This window comes from Rhyacophila brunnea, unplaced genomic scaffold, assembly GCF_057557595.1.
Source record: "Rhyacophila brunnea isolate RB1 unplaced genomic scaffold, BYU_Rbru_1.0 scaffold_4, whole genome shotgun sequence".
NCBI lineage: Eukaryota > Metazoa > Arthropoda > Insecta > Trichoptera > Rhyacophilidae > Rhyacophila > Rhyacophila brunnea.
Window position 1 is genome coordinate 45091784 of NW_028233068.1, and position 16029 is coordinate 45107812.

Here is a 16029-nt window from a genome sequence, read left to right on the forward strand (position 1 = left end):
AATAAAAAGAAAGAAAAACTATAATTAAAGGATGTCTGTTGACTGGATGATAAGATTTTTTTTAGTTTTGTACGAAATCCGAGAATAATATTTCAGTGGTTCGACCGAACATCGAACAAAAAAGTGAGAAACATATAATTATACAAGTAAGAGTGTGAGGTGCAAATATTATTTAGGAAAAAAATACAACGCCGGGCGATCCTACCTAATTATGGCGAGAGTTCAGAACAGAGCGATGAAAAATAGCAGATGAAGAGTTTTCATGACATTGTTGAAGTTCCTATTGATATTTTCTTGTTTGCATGGTCAGCGCAAGAGTTTTTGCCCCAATGACTATTATTACTTTATTCTGACTGTTAAAATAGTATTGTAACCATACTTCTAGTCACCCAAATTTTAAATAGACCTGTCATCACCCATTGAATTTAAATTGTTTTTTTATACATAGTCATCCTGAAAACATTGATTAGAATTATGAATCAAACTCATTTGTATATACATACTGATTTTAACCAAGCTTAAAGAAACCTTTTATTATACAAAGGGGAGTACTGAATATTCTGTATTGTATTTACGTATTACCATAGTTGTTTGAAATAAACTACAAATTGTAGTCATACTTATACTAAAAAAAATATTTATACTTTGGTGCAAAAATTCATGCTGCAGTATATATATAATATATATTATAACCTGTAAAGAATAATTTTTAAAATTTCGTATCAAAATATTGCTTTCACGTCAGCCATATTAATTATTGAGGAAAACTGACTGCTGTCATGATGATAGTTAATATCGCACACAAACGTATTTCATTAGAACTATTTTGTTTATTATTGGCCTACCATTTTGCTTATTAATTAATGTGGCTGTCAATTTCAAAAATTGACAATTTGAAATTGATTTATATATCGATGATGATCGCCAATTAATGTGATATACTCGTCTGTTGTCATTTCCATTTTTATAATTTCAAAAAAAAAAAACTAAATATTTTATGTATACCCGAGTCTTAATTTTGCAGGATGTATTGCAAAATATTGACTGTTTTTAATCTTCAATTTTATCTTCAAATTAACAATGTGTACGTATATTTTTTTTAAAAATAATTATTATTGTTTCAAAGTGCACAATACACACGTCCAATATTTTTCAAAATTGAACGTAAATCGGTTCCATCCACATAACAAGTAATAAAATAATAGTGATTGCAATTCGGTCCCCCTTCTCCATTAGGGGGGCCCATTCGATCGCATTAAAAAATGAATAATATGTATTTTGGAATTTTTACCATTTTAAAGTAATGTGAACGTACGATATTAGTCGCCATTAGCGGAAATACTTTTTTTGATAGTGCGATGTAGGCACCATCTAGTGGGCGTTTTTTAAAGTTACCCTAACTAGGGATGCGTAAAAGTGTCAGTCGGATAGAAGTGAAAAGAGAATTAACCGTATGACGACTGCTGGATCTCTATTTTATTCTGTCGCTTTGGCGCATCTCTACTCGAAACTAGTAAATAAGTAATTTAAATATGTGACAGCATGTTTTAATTTAAATCCTGAAGGAAAACAGCCTTTGCTAATTATTATTTCATAAAGCTTCAATTGAAATTCAGTAGAACTTGTAACTTTTACTACATTTTAATAGATTTCTTTACCGACCAATAATCTTGTTATAGTAAATTTTGTATAGAACCCTCGTCGCTTATTAAAGTCAATTAAATATTGCATTAGTACTGACCTTCACACAGATTTAAACTATGTATGCAATAAATAGGTACATAAAAATATGTCATAGATGGAAATAAAATTTAAATATCTGTTGTCATAGGCTTATATAAAATGAGCCAATGATTTACATATTATAAAGCTTACTTAAATTGCTAGAAATAAACAATACATTTATTATGTATGTATGGAACATCAGAATATTTTTATAACATTTGTTATGCAACAAAATTCAGACTTCACAAATCATTGTCAAATTTCAACAAAAATATAGTAGTGTTCATTTGTTGGTTTTAAGGGGTTCCACAAAAGATATCAGTGCTGATTTTTTGTTATATTATTGATGTGCCCAATCATTCATGCTTTAAAAGTGATGAGTTATTCATTATTCTGCCAAATTGACTACTAAAGTGAGAGATTTACATTGCAACACGTAAAAGTAAATCAACAAAAAATTGTACTGAATTCATCGCTCTCAGACATTTTTCGAATTTAGTATAACTCAGTTATTTTAGTGAGAATTTTACTATTTATGTCTACATTTCATAATATGACGTAACTAAAACTATCTGTACGACCAACTAAATAAGTAATTTAATTGCGACAATTCAAAATTGGTTGTTTGCTATTTGCTCGTATCCTAAATAAGTGAGAATGTATGTCAAATCTTTATACTTACGGTGTTTTATTTTAAAGTCAAATGTAATAATTTATTATTAATCCACGTAAATAATGGGTTCTACTTTATTCGTGTTAAATGTCAAAGTTCCACAACGCACTGTCAATTAATTCCAAGCTTTACATGCTGCGATAGATGTTTAATGCAAAGTCTACATAATAATAATTACTCATATTAAAATTAGGATATGTACCGTAAAATAAATGTTATTTAAATAATGAAATTTTTGTAAATCTGGTAATAACTATCTATACAATGTTTATGAAAGATGTTCTCATGGTTCATGTGATTGATATCTTTTTTATTGAAATACTTTTTTATGTAATAATTCATAATTATATATTTATTATTGAAATCTCTCATGAGTTAGAATGGTTCTGATAATAATTTTTATCTACAAAAATATGTAATATGGTATTCTCCGTAACTGAGTATGAAATAATTATGATCTTTTTAAATTTACATTTTTACCGTGAACTGTTAATATCTGGTAAATTGCAATTTTTACGAAAGTATTTTTAATGCTGTCTTTTAAAAATACATCGTCTGATATATAAAATATATATACATATAAATATCTCTAACCACCAGTAAATAAAACGGTTCCTTATTCTTCCTGTAAAATTTACTTTTACGATGTTGGAAGATATTTACAGTTGTCAATCGATAATATGTTCTATTATTTACGAGCCTTTCAGAGGATATCAGATTGATAATGTCTACCATGAAAACATTCTTTTTATGTAATTGTTATAAATAAACAGGTGGCCATTGAATTGACAACAGTACCTCGGCCTATCTTTCGTAACATTTTTCTAATAAAACAATTCTGGTTATATTAGAAATGTTTATTTATTTTTAATTTATGGCCACTGCTGTTTTTTACAATATAAAATGTTTGGTGTAAATTTCTTTTTGTTATGGCGAGAAAGAAGTAATAAATAATTATTGCCTTGTTGTGAAGTGCTCAAGTGAATCGACAAATAGGCTGAAGGCTACACTCAAATGTATAGACAGAATTAGTGTTTAATACATGTAATAGAGTTCAAATAGCATTACGCAATCATCTAGTGTCCGATTTTTTTGTAATATTTTAAGGCAAAGCATAGTAGTTCGATTAGAATTGAGATTTGCAGTTGATAAAGTTACTGTCGTGTCGTGAGGCCTTAAGATGGTTGTAATTATAATAGGTGGTGCGTTCAACTAAAAATAATATATTATTTAAATCCATTCATTTATTCTTCCTAGTGCCAAGAAAATCTATTCACTTCTTTCTTGTTTGAATATCATGGCAGAACTAATTGAAAACATTAAGTTTTTCATGACACTCTTACTGGTCACATTATGTAGGTTAAATATTAATGTAGTTAAATATTGATTTAGTTGAATAAATTATTCCTTTAGAATCAGGTTCTATAAATAGTATGTTGAGGAATAACATAATATTCGGTATTGCTGGTGTGTCGGTACGGTAATGTTGACTGCAAGTCGTAATTCTAAAAAATGGCATCAATATTTAATAGTGTTTTGTTTTATAAAGAGGTTTGGGTCACTGCTTATATAAAAATAGTAGCCAATAACTTCAGTGAGTAGTCCAATTTTAGAAAACAGTATAAATATGGATTTTTCTTAAATTTTTTTAAATAATAGAACTTCATTTTCACCGATTGGATCGTCAATAATGTTTCAATATAGATAGATAGTTGATGGGTAATAAAAAAAGTATTGGACAAATTAACATTATTGAAAAATTGTTTTTACCATGCATGTTATAAAATGAAATGATTGGTGTATATTTCTTGGATTTAATTATTTATATGAAGTTATGAATTTATGTAAACTTAGTGATGAATTTGTGGAGATAATAATTATTAAGTAATTTTTATTTGCTCGGTGGTAATTGTTTGTTTTACGACTAATGTAAACTGTGATTTTTAATATTTAGAAAATTTCTCGTTTTCCCATGCAGAATATGATCATAATCAATCTGGTTTAGAGAACTTCTCTAAAAGATCTTCCCGTCAAGAAATAAATAAAGGCAAATTACCATTTTCTGTTGAGGTATCTTAATAGACTTATAAGGATGGTTGTATGAATGTGCCATTCACTGACTCCATTGTGTCATGCTAAAAAAAACAGCTTGTGGATTTAAATTAACCCAACCTACGGAATCAAACTTCGACCTATAGAAACCACGCGGCGAGAGTGGTCTATCCTCTAATCGTTAGAATAAATTCATTGTAATTTAATTATTTTATATGAAAATCCGAATCACATTCATATTAAAATACTTGCATAATTATTATATTATTTTTAACACTACTACAACAAGCCAAGAGGCCCAGTGACAATAGTATAGTTAGTGATAGAAGTGAAGCAATCACAAATACCCAGACTTTGAGGAAAGTATATCGTGAACTCACCGGGATCAAACCCAGAGCCCCCGGATGATAGGCCAGCGCCTTACACACTGGGTTACGAGGGCCACTTATTGAAATCTACACCACGGGGCGGCTTATGATCATATTCCACGTGGTAATTCAATTTATTTTTTTAGCATTCTAATTTGCTTGGTAGATAAATGTTACATAAATTATATAAATATGAAATATTTTCATAAAACTTCCTTAAAATTGATCATATTGCTCAAGTCATTCATTATCTTAATGATTATTTTATTTTTTGCATGTTTCGCTATTTTTTATAATAATTGTTGTCAAACAATCAAAATTGTCATTAGCGTTGGGAAAAGAATCTTGACAGCATTCAGAATAGAAGTGTTTAATTTGTAGAAATACTAATTATTCATACGCGCCCATCTTTAGTTTAACGTAGGTAATATTATTTGTTTGTCGTAAAATCCAAAGAACAATGTCGAATTTAGTTGTAAACTACTGCCGGCTGTATTTATATCCATATTCCAAGTGTATGTTTTTTTTACTTATCATTTAAATATATTTTAGGTATATCATGAAGATATGATTGATTTTTGTGAGGTTATGTTCGATTTGTGATTTTGGTTAATCCAAAACGGTGAAATGATATTATTATGTTTGTTTATAATAAATGATTCGATTATATTATTGATTATACCATACTCGATTGATTTTTTATTTAATCCTTTAATTAATGACAGTATCTATTGTATGTATTTTAGTTTTATTAACGGTATTATTCCTTCATAGTATGATTTGACATTTTATATCGGCCACTTCTGGAGATGCCATATCATGGGCAAAAACCATATAGACCCCACTGGAATTTTTTTTTAACTACCTTTGACTAGCTGAACAATGCTGACATAAAACCTTATTGACTGCATACCGGTTCATACCAATGAATATCCCGATTGCTTTAAGGCAGTGGTGCACAACCTGTTTGACAGAAGGGCCCACAGTGGGTAAAAAAATAATGATTTATAATGATATATTTTTATAACATTCTTTTTTTTTGAATATACATAATATGAAAACACTTCGGAGAAATTATAACCAATAGAATTTTTTTTTTTTTAAAAACTCACCCAGCAGGTTTGAACCTGCGTCTCCGCTTCAGAGAGTATTGTAAGAACCACTAGTTAAAATTCATTGCAATTAGATAATTCCTATAGCATAGTTGTCAATGCACGTGGGCGCAATTCCTGAGAGACGCAGGTTCGAATCCTACTGGGTGTCGTATTTTTTTCAAATAAAGATTTTTTCTATTAGTTCTCAGAAGTGTTTTAAAATTATTTTTGTTCAAAAAATAAATAAGTTAATAACTTCATTTATCATAATGGCTATATTAGAAGAATTGGAGGAAGAAATTAAAAACTAATAAACTTGACTAAAGATAACCATGTTCAGACTTGTCCAGATGATCGCATAAGTAAAATCACCGCTTATGCTATTAGGGTCATGTAATAAATAGTGTTGATGGATTTGCTGCAGTTACATTAAAATTTTATTTACAATATATCTCATTGATCTTAGATATGCATTATCCTCATATACACATTTCCCCCAATGTGTTCACCTTTTGAATATCCTGTTCACTGGTTCACCTTCGTCATAGAGTCGTGCAACGTTTCTGCTGCGGTAGCGAGAAAATCATTACGATTCTTGGTGTCTTGCTGTAGGTGGAAGTTCCTTGACGAGTAGACAATTCCGCCAGTCTTTAATGAAAAATAAATTGGTCAAATGTGAGCATAACTTAAATTCATCAGTGACCAAAGAATTAAATCTGGTATTTAAAGTGGAAACCTTTATTTGGGATCAATCTATGGTAAATGAATTTCTGAAATGTTCATTCAATAGCTTGATATAACGAGCTAATCTTAATACGAATTTTTCAATCCAGACTTTTTATAATAATAATATATATCCAACAAATTATGTTTTCTAGCGGAGAATTGAGCCCAGAACCTTCAATACAAATGCGGTCTGACTCTCAGATATTTATTGGGACATTAGGGATAGTGTACTGAGCAATTGCGACATCACACAACCTCGCCTGAAGCCGACACATGGAGCACGCACCAGCTCGAACGAAGGATGAAACATGGGTACCAACTCAAAAGATTTGCCTTTTGGATAACCGCAAATAATTGTTTCTCCAATTTCGAAAATATATAACGAAACGGAGTTATGGAGTTACGTGGTTAGAATAGATCTGCAGGGGTTGTTATGTTAAAAGGAAACCAAAGAGTTAAATAATTAAGTTGAAATGAGCTTACTTGGAGAGCAGCCTGAATGCATTTATCGGTAGTATACTTAACGTCTCCATCAGATATCTCTTTTGTCTTATTGCCCATAAGAAATGCACTATCTTCGTTGAAACCTGTAACATAAACATTTATTTTGGTAAAATTGTGCAATCTTCTTGCTTCTACATTTCAATATTTTGGGCACAGATTCCCTTATATTATGATTTTATAATGATTACTATTTTTACAACTTTGGGGATTGAACAAATACAAGTGCCACCGTGACCAAGTTGAAATCAACGTCAAAGTTAAATATGCGACTGTAAATTCTACATGCATAACATTCTGTGGTACTGTTCGGTTATCAGGAATACAGCGGAAATCACATTTTGAAAATACCCGATATACTGGATTATTTTTTAGTTTGGGTTAGTTTAGGTTAGGTTTGGTTAACCTAACAAATAATCCAGTTTATCGGCTATTTTCAAAATGTGTTTTCCGCTGTATTCCTGATAACCGAACAGTACCCATTCTGTAAATCAAGCCATATTCTCAAATGATTCATTATTATCATTTTAAGAAAAATATTAATATTTCTTTGTGTATATTAATGTTTTTAGTGTTTCAAAGGAGGACTAGTTTAGACTAGTAATATTCAAATTATGTTCATTGTTAGTTAATAAAATTTTATACACCATAGCATTCAATATTATAAATAAAATACTAACAAAATTAATACTAGAATCCTGCATCACATCTATGTATGTAAATAGGGATGTGATAATGCAAAAACTGCTACAAACTCATTTTTTTATATTTCACTTGTCTACTCGTTTAATCTTCAGCACCTCAATAGTAATATTTTATAAAACATTAGTTCTTACCTATAATGGAGCCTGAATTTGATCCATCGCCTAGAACTGTAGGAGTGATTAAATATATTTTTCCTTTTTGTCCATTCTTGAATTTCTCTTCTAACTGAAAGGATAAGGCAGATTAATAAATTACATAAAAAGCAAAATCGATCAATGACATATTGACATCTGGTGCCTTATTTCTAGACCTACACCTACACTGTTTCCCACTTTTTAAAAATACATACTATCACCGGCCTTCTTCGCGCTTAGGCAGAGATGGCAGACCGTGATAATGTCATAACCAAAGAAGCGGGGGTGGGAGACAGAAACGCACGGTGTATGCTGTTGTTGTTGGTTTATTATAAGTCGTTGTTGCAGGGTATTGTTGTTAGGCGGAGGGTTGGTAATGGTGATTTGGCGGGCTGCAGATGTGGTGTCGCGAGCTGGGCTGCTGATACTTGTTGCTTGAGATGCTGGTGGCTAGTCGGCGTCCGAGGCGAGAGAGTCAGGGCTTGCGGCTTGCCGATGCGGTCTTTTTGGCGGGAGATGCTGGCTGGGCTGGAGATGCTTTTAGCTTCGCGTCCGAGGCGAGAGAAGAGATGCTGACTGTTCGGCATCCGATGCGAGAGAGATTTTTGTGCGCGTCCAACTGTCAGATTGCCGGCATCATCGCGCTCTCCGTTTTACCGACGGATTGACTCGTGGCGGCGCGAGCGGCCATTTTTGACAGACCGCGTCTGTGTTTTGGCGGGAAGCGTGGACGAATTCGAAAGTCGGATTTGAGAAGCGGCGGGCTCCGCTCGGCCGAGGGTTGCGAGAACCGCGAAGAGTGGACGTAGGCTGTGGTGTTTTGGGAAAGATGATGGTTCGGTCCGCCCTTTGAGGTGGTCTTCTATGGGAGACCTTCATCCGGTATCAATACATACCGACATAGTTTTTAAATTAAAAGTTCTGTATTATTTATTTTTTTACATAAAAAACTGACTAAACTGATGATTCAATGATTTTGAACAGAAAAAAACAGTATTCAAATAAATACTTATTTGTTAAAAAGACACAGATCTTATACATAAAGAAAAAAAAGCACTTGTTACATCAATATAATATTATATTATACTATGTAATGCTTGGATACTCCTACATTTCACAAAATAGAGAATATGACTGTAGAGTCCAGTGATGGGCATACATGAGGTCAACGAGAGCCATACTCCGGATTTTCATATTTATAAAGAGCCATCTATATTCACATTCTCACGTAGTATTGAATACACCAATTCAAATTTAATTACATTTTTACACAAATCTTGAACAAAAATATTGAAAGCACAGCACATACCCATACACCAATATGTGCGTCTTTGACAGTTGTATTCATATACGCGCATCTTGTCACTTACAACATTTAGAAACTCGCGAAAATACAAGTACATATAATAAGAAAAGAAGGGTAAGAAAATACCTTTATTTTTATCAAGAGATATTGGGAGCCGCATTTGCTGACGTTCCATTATAATGGAAAGAGAAAACACAATAATAATAAGATGATGACTTACATTAGTTGTCGGTTGTAATGGACAGCTACCAGAGTGAACCACAATGATAAATCTGGCCGCTGCTGGTGTCCATTCAAACTTGTTTAGTTCAGAGTTAAATGGTAAGTTATTTATACCTAAAATCAAATTAAAAATTAGAGACAATTTAATTAGATGATGAGTGTTTTATTGTTGTAACTGAAATACATACATAATTTGAAAACATCTCAGAAACATACCTATTAGAAAAAATCTCTGAAAAAATATGATGCTGAGCAGGACTCCAACCCACATCCATCGCATTCCAGCAAATGTGCTTACCAATTGAGCCACCTGCATTCTACCTAATCATGATATAATTAACTAGTAGTATATACAACTGAAGTGCTTATGAAAATCGTGTCCGGAAACTTGTACGTATGCAGTTCGCCGTATCACCCTTCACCGTGAAATGTTGTATCGGAAATATATGGCCGTATACTAAAGACCGTCCAACCTCTTTGGGTCGTATAGTACTGACATAAAATTCATGTCTAAATAAAACACGGTTCTTGTCGGTTTACACTTTACAGGAAGCCAGGAGCAAACAAATTTTGAAAATTGCCAATATACTGGATTATTTGTTAGGTTAGGTTAGGTTTTCATTCTTGAATTCATGAATTTTGCCAAAATCAGCTATGAAAATTGAATTAATATCCATATTGAATCTAATAAAATTGGAGACCCTATAGTATACGATCATTTCTTTCCGATAGAAAACTCACGGCGAACGGTGAAATGTTTTACGTACAAATTACATGTAACCTATCAAAATGCGTTAATACTGTCCCCCACACGGTGTCGTATTGTTTTACAAAGCTTTTTTCTAATAGGTGTTACTGAGGTGTTTTGAAATTATGTATGTTCAATAAATAATGTTACACTCTCAAATTTTGTCAATTAATAGTAATTAATTTGGTAATCACACTATCAATGCAGGAGGGGCAGCTGCCCCAGGCCTCGTGACGATTTTACTTAAATTTTTAGCCCTGTTGCATTTCATTGTTTTACATCAATTAATGCATATCGTTAATTATTGCTGTTAGTATTAAAATAAATAATGCTGGTTTGCAGGTGGTTCATGAGTACATAATATTATTTATGATTTAATTTATAATATAGAACCTGTTTTTCTTTGTTTCATTGTTTACGTCATTTATTTTAATGAAATAAATAATATTGTATTTTTACCATCTTCTTGTAAGTAAAGCTCTCGAAGACTGGAACCAGCTACTCTGAAATTAATTCTCTTCATTTCTTGATCTGAATGGAAACAAAAATGAATATTATTGTGTTATATGCAATGACATTAATATGGACGAATCATCTGGAAAAAATAATGACACCCACTTTTTTGTCGGGTCTGCCGAATGGCATAATCTGTTCTAACACCATTAGAAGGTGATATTGCTATAAATTCCCAATACTTGTTGTCGGGTCTGCCGAATGGTTCGGTTCGAACGGATTCGCTCAAATGAACATTGACACTGGAAACACTGTTCTAACGCCATTACAATAAAGGTGATATTGCTATAAATTCCCGATGCGTGATATCGCATAATGTAAATTGCGTGACGTCTACTTATAGACGTGCGAATATCGCTATGCACGAATTTACTTGCCATCGACTGTATTGAGTGCGTTGTCCATTAATAATGTCATTGGTTATATGTATTATGCTTGTGATGGGCATTAATATCAATATAATAACTACTGTAAATTATATTTACCATTTCCATCAAAATGAAAGGTTGAATTAAGAGGTGTGATTCCAACCAAATTAATATTGATGTCTCTTATGTTATTCTCCTTGAACTTTTTCACCAATTGTGAGATCAGCGGAAATACTAATTCTGTAAATGTCAATTCGTCCTGTTGAAAATAAAAACAGTTATTGGAAGAAAGCTGTCAATAATAATAATTTTTGGTGAAATGCCATTATAAAATAGCACACAACCAAAGAGGGTTGGCCAGTATCTTTGCAAATAACAAATTTCATAATACTCAAAAAAAAATCATTTTTTTTTGGTTAAGTACATGTTCAAACACGCGCGTGAACATGATCTTACTCCCTACTTCAGTTTTAGTTTGTCAATTTATGGCTACGGCCGTATGTTGTAGCTTAACCAATGGGGAATGCCAAAAGAAATGGTGTATTTCAAAAAAACACTACCTTATTCTTAGGTCAATAATTATTATAAAGCAATCATTATTCGTAGGGTGTTAATCACACTTGAATGGTCAAAGACATAGCTTATATTCAGTATCTTTACAATTATCTTCAAATGTGTTAATCTTTCTTAATTTTTTGAATAATAAAATGCCTAATTCTTGTCAAATTTGGGATCACAGAGATTATCATTATAATTTTTTATCGTAAATATTTCACTATAATAATGTCGATATAAATTATACTGATGGTTTTATAAATGCGTTTAAAAATTAATAAATGTAAAAAATCTTAACACCACTGCACATTTATGTACTGAAATATGACTATATTCTAAAACATTAGATCGAGAGGTTTAAAAGAACACTATTTTATGTAATAAAAATACTTTATGCAGTCATCAAATGTTTAAAATAAATATAAAGGGTAAAGGCTTCAAAATTATATAAATAGATTATCTACAACGTTTAAGGAATGTTCAGACTAATGCTTTGAAAATACCATAAAATCTCCATTTTGACCTTCATTGGGCATGCGGGCCGTTAAGTCAGTACTGACCTTAACAAAGCTAAACATTCGAAGTGTTTCATTAATAGGTCGCACTAACAATTTCATCCTTTTATTCAATTACATGCCTGCCTATCGGAGAATACCAAGTTTAACGAATGTGGAGATAATATTTTATTGGAAGAGGTTGTAGAGCTCCAGATTTTGTCAAATATTCCATTCTCCTCCTTCTAGTATGGGCCCATATATCATACGCAAAACCTGTCTCGAATACATCAAGTGTACACTCATTGGCCTTGGTGATAGTCCTAATGCTCCGACCCATTGGTTAGTTTTGGTCGGATCAACGTTTTTAGTTCATATAACAAAATAAATAATCATAAGTTGGGTAGATTATGAATACTGACTGTATGTAAATGACGTAAAGATAATATGCAATTAATAAGAGATAGATTGCGGCAAGTTTAACATGAAGCGTGGCCGTTTCGAGAACTACAATACTGACAATCCTTTCATAATATATCGCAGCGCCACGACGGCGGCCATGACACTTCAACTTATAATTTTTGCACTCTAGCAACTAAAGCAAATTACCATTTTCGCTCTTGAGCATATTGACCACCGGATGAGGTTATATAAAGAATTTTTTTACCGAGGATCATTTGCCCAACCCATTGGGTCCTTGCTGTGGATCAAACACATATTGAAAAAACAATGTGTGGCTTAACAGGCACGGAAGATGGAAGCTCTGCCACTACTCAAACCGATGAACAAACATAAATTTTGAATTATTGGTAACGGTAGCCAACCGTTATATTCTCAGAATCAATATTTCTTTTACTGCATACATACCTACTAAATGCCACATGTGTGGATACAATAATTTGTAAGAAATAATATAAAAACAACATTACTTGGGTAGTTTCCATAGCAATAACAATGTCAAATTGCGGCTTCTTCTTGTTTTCTTTCTCGAGGTGGCTGCATTGAGGTAAATAAAATGGAATCGTCACTAGCATGGAGTGGGCTTTGCAATTTGTAACATAAGTTTTGACAATCAGACAAGCGTCTAACCGAGCCGTCATGGCAGAGTGGGCGCTTTCATATGCACTGCGACAGGCTGCCCTGAAAGAGAATATATTAGTTATTCTACCACGGCAGCCGTTTCATAGCGCTTTATATATTATAAAAGATGAAAGTGGGGATTAGGGAATTATCTGTGTGCGAAATATCTAATACCATTACGTCTCATTAGGAGAGCCAAAAGAAAATTGAGTTTTGAACAACTTTGTATCAGAACCTTTGCTTCTTTGTGAAATTGACCAAATCAGCAGCATCGATTCGAAGTATCCCTTCTTTTTATGTATAATATGTGCATTGTGATTAATTTGGCATATTTAACTCATTTTTCAGTGTTTCAGACCTTTTTTTTTACCTATTACAGATGTTATATACGTGACAATGCGATGAGATGTGTATGATACAACGGTACAGCTATAGTGAGAAACAAATTGTTGATTTCTCATCTTTTTAATGCATATGAAAAATAAAGATTGAATACCTACTGTAAGTGATAGAAAAAAGCACTATTTTTTAGGACATAATACATTATGGTTAATTTGGCATATTAAACTATTTTTTCAATATTACAGACATACTACAAATCCGGTCACCTCAATACTACAAGTAGATAACTCTGATTTGGTCATTGCTGGGAAAATGAAATTTAAACTTTACGTAATTAACATAAATCTAGGCTATAATTATTATTTCAAATAAAAATGGAAAATTGTGCTCCTCTAATTGGGAACAATTAAATAATGTCCAATTGTATGAAAAAATATTGAATAATATAATTATTATTTTATTTATTTAATGCATTTATGGTTTTCAAGTTATTTAATATTTTCAAACACAAAATTAATACAGTTCCCATTGACTTCTAACTTCCCTAGTTTTATCATTTTTTAGAGAAGGAAATGTTGGATCATATTCGATAACTATCTCAAAAACAGTGAAAATCAATTTACCTATCTAGTTGTAGTATTGAGGTGACGATATAATAATATGTATTTTACTAAATACTATAAATACTTGATAGCAATTTTTCCAAAACGTTTCTTTACAAGATCTTTGAATATGAATGTATTTTTTTGTTTGATTTTAACCGTATGTGGAGTTTCGGTTTTTGGAAATAGACACTTCATATAAAAGTTCCATCTGCATTCATGATAGAATTAACTAAGATTGTTGCTGAAATTATGGACTGTGCAGAGGAACCTTAATAAGATATTGAATCTTACTTGTATATAGTTTTGTCCACAGCCAGATTGCATATGATAAGTTCGGGAATCCTATCGAAAATGTTTGAGCAAAACATACTGCTTTTCTTTATATAGTTTTTTTTAAGAGATATGTTTTCGCAATTATCAGATGACAACGTATATGCCTTCGCAAATGTAATATCATCGTCTTCTACCTGTAAGAAAGATAAGTAAAAATATACAGTCAAACTCACTTACGTTCACGGACATAGCGAGATCTCGGATGTAATGAGGAAACATTCGTTGACATTTTAGTTTATGATTTTCTCCATACGTTTATTCAATTTTATAATGAGCTACTTATCGGATGTACCGAGCAAAAATATCGTCAAAAATTTTCTTAAAACTGTTAATGTGTCGATCGTTTAAAAACATTTTCGACCTTAAGCAATCAAATCCGACCGTAGACCGATGCCACCGGGATCGGATTACGTTTATGACACTAGTTAAGTGTCTAAGTACCTAATTGGTGTTTTTGGCGACAACGCAAACGCATATGGTTGAAATTTCATGTAATAAATCCAAGCTGAAGTCAGTAGGTACCTACCAGCGTTCATTACAATAAACAACTTCTTTTGTAGTTTATGAATGCCATGCTTGTTTCGGGGAAAAATTCTATTGTATATATCGTATATATTGTCCATAATTTTGTCTTATGTAACCGCTCATTTAAAAATACCTATTCTCTGATATATTTAATTAATAAATATTAAGTAATTAATTAATAATTAATAAGTTCGGCTGTAATTAGATTAGAATGCAGTGTAATATGTAGGACTCCACCAATAAAATTAAATCCTGTACATTTACCTCAACTGGGACCATCTTATTGTGGATATACACAGATAACAATAACTTAACACAAATGTGCAATGAAGCAATGTCTAGTGTTGGCAATTTATATTGTAAATCATAACTCAATTTTCAATCGTAATTAAACATGGACATGTCATGTATAACATTAGCATGTGCACATTTCTGGAATCCAGATTGCAGCCAAGTCTACAACTTAAAGATCAGTGCCCTCCAACCCTTAATTCAAAATCAACCGTTCCTCCCATGTGAATGTAGTTGCACTCCGTTCTATACAGTCCACTTACTACTTTCACAATATTTGCAATCAATGTACAATGTACTAAGTAGAATTATTGCATATATGTGAAAATATTTCTTACATGTCCATCGAGGTTCTTTTTATCATCAAATGGTTCATTATTGGCGTCTCCAAGGAGTCCTCGAAGCTTTGCATGATAATATCCAGACACTTCTATATCACAGATCTGAAAAAAAACCATATATTTTATTACAACTAACTATTCACAAGACATACAATTATTACATGAAAAAATTATGTATAATATTGTTATTATATAATATACAGGTGAAACAAAAACTTTGAACTATATGTAGAGAAAATCATATGACGATATTATGATTATTTTGTATAGGTATTGTATAGATTTGATTATAATTGAGTCACTTAGTCACGAAACCTTCACCGGCCGA

At 31.9% G+C, this 16029-nt stretch overlaps 1 protein-coding gene across 1 annotated transcript in view; it reads right to left on the reverse strand.

Moving 5' to 3' along the window:
* Positions 1-6326: 6326 nt before the first annotated feature.
* Positions 6327-16029, reverse strand: part of LOC147067430 (apolipophorins-like) — a 95108-nt gene continuing 85405 nt past the window's right edge. Inside the window, exons 52-60 of the mRNA XM_085953944.1 lie at positions 15699-15803; positions 14503-14678; positions 13114-13324; positions 11253-11394; positions 10714-10785; positions 9505-9620; positions 7976-8069; positions 7122-7225; positions 6327-6560 (exon numbers count right to left, since the gene is read on the reverse strand). Of these exons, the coding sequence (XP_085810070.1) occupies positions 6438-6560; positions 7122-7225; positions 7976-8069; positions 9505-9620; positions 10714-10785; positions 11253-11394; positions 13114-13324; positions 14503-14678; positions 15699-15803 (1143 nt within the window). The 3' untranslated portion in view covers positions 6327-6437. The remainder of the gene's footprint in view (positions 6561-7121; positions 7226-7975; positions 8070-9504; positions 9621-10713; positions 10786-11252; positions 11395-13113; positions 13325-14502; positions 14679-15698; positions 15804-16029) is intronic.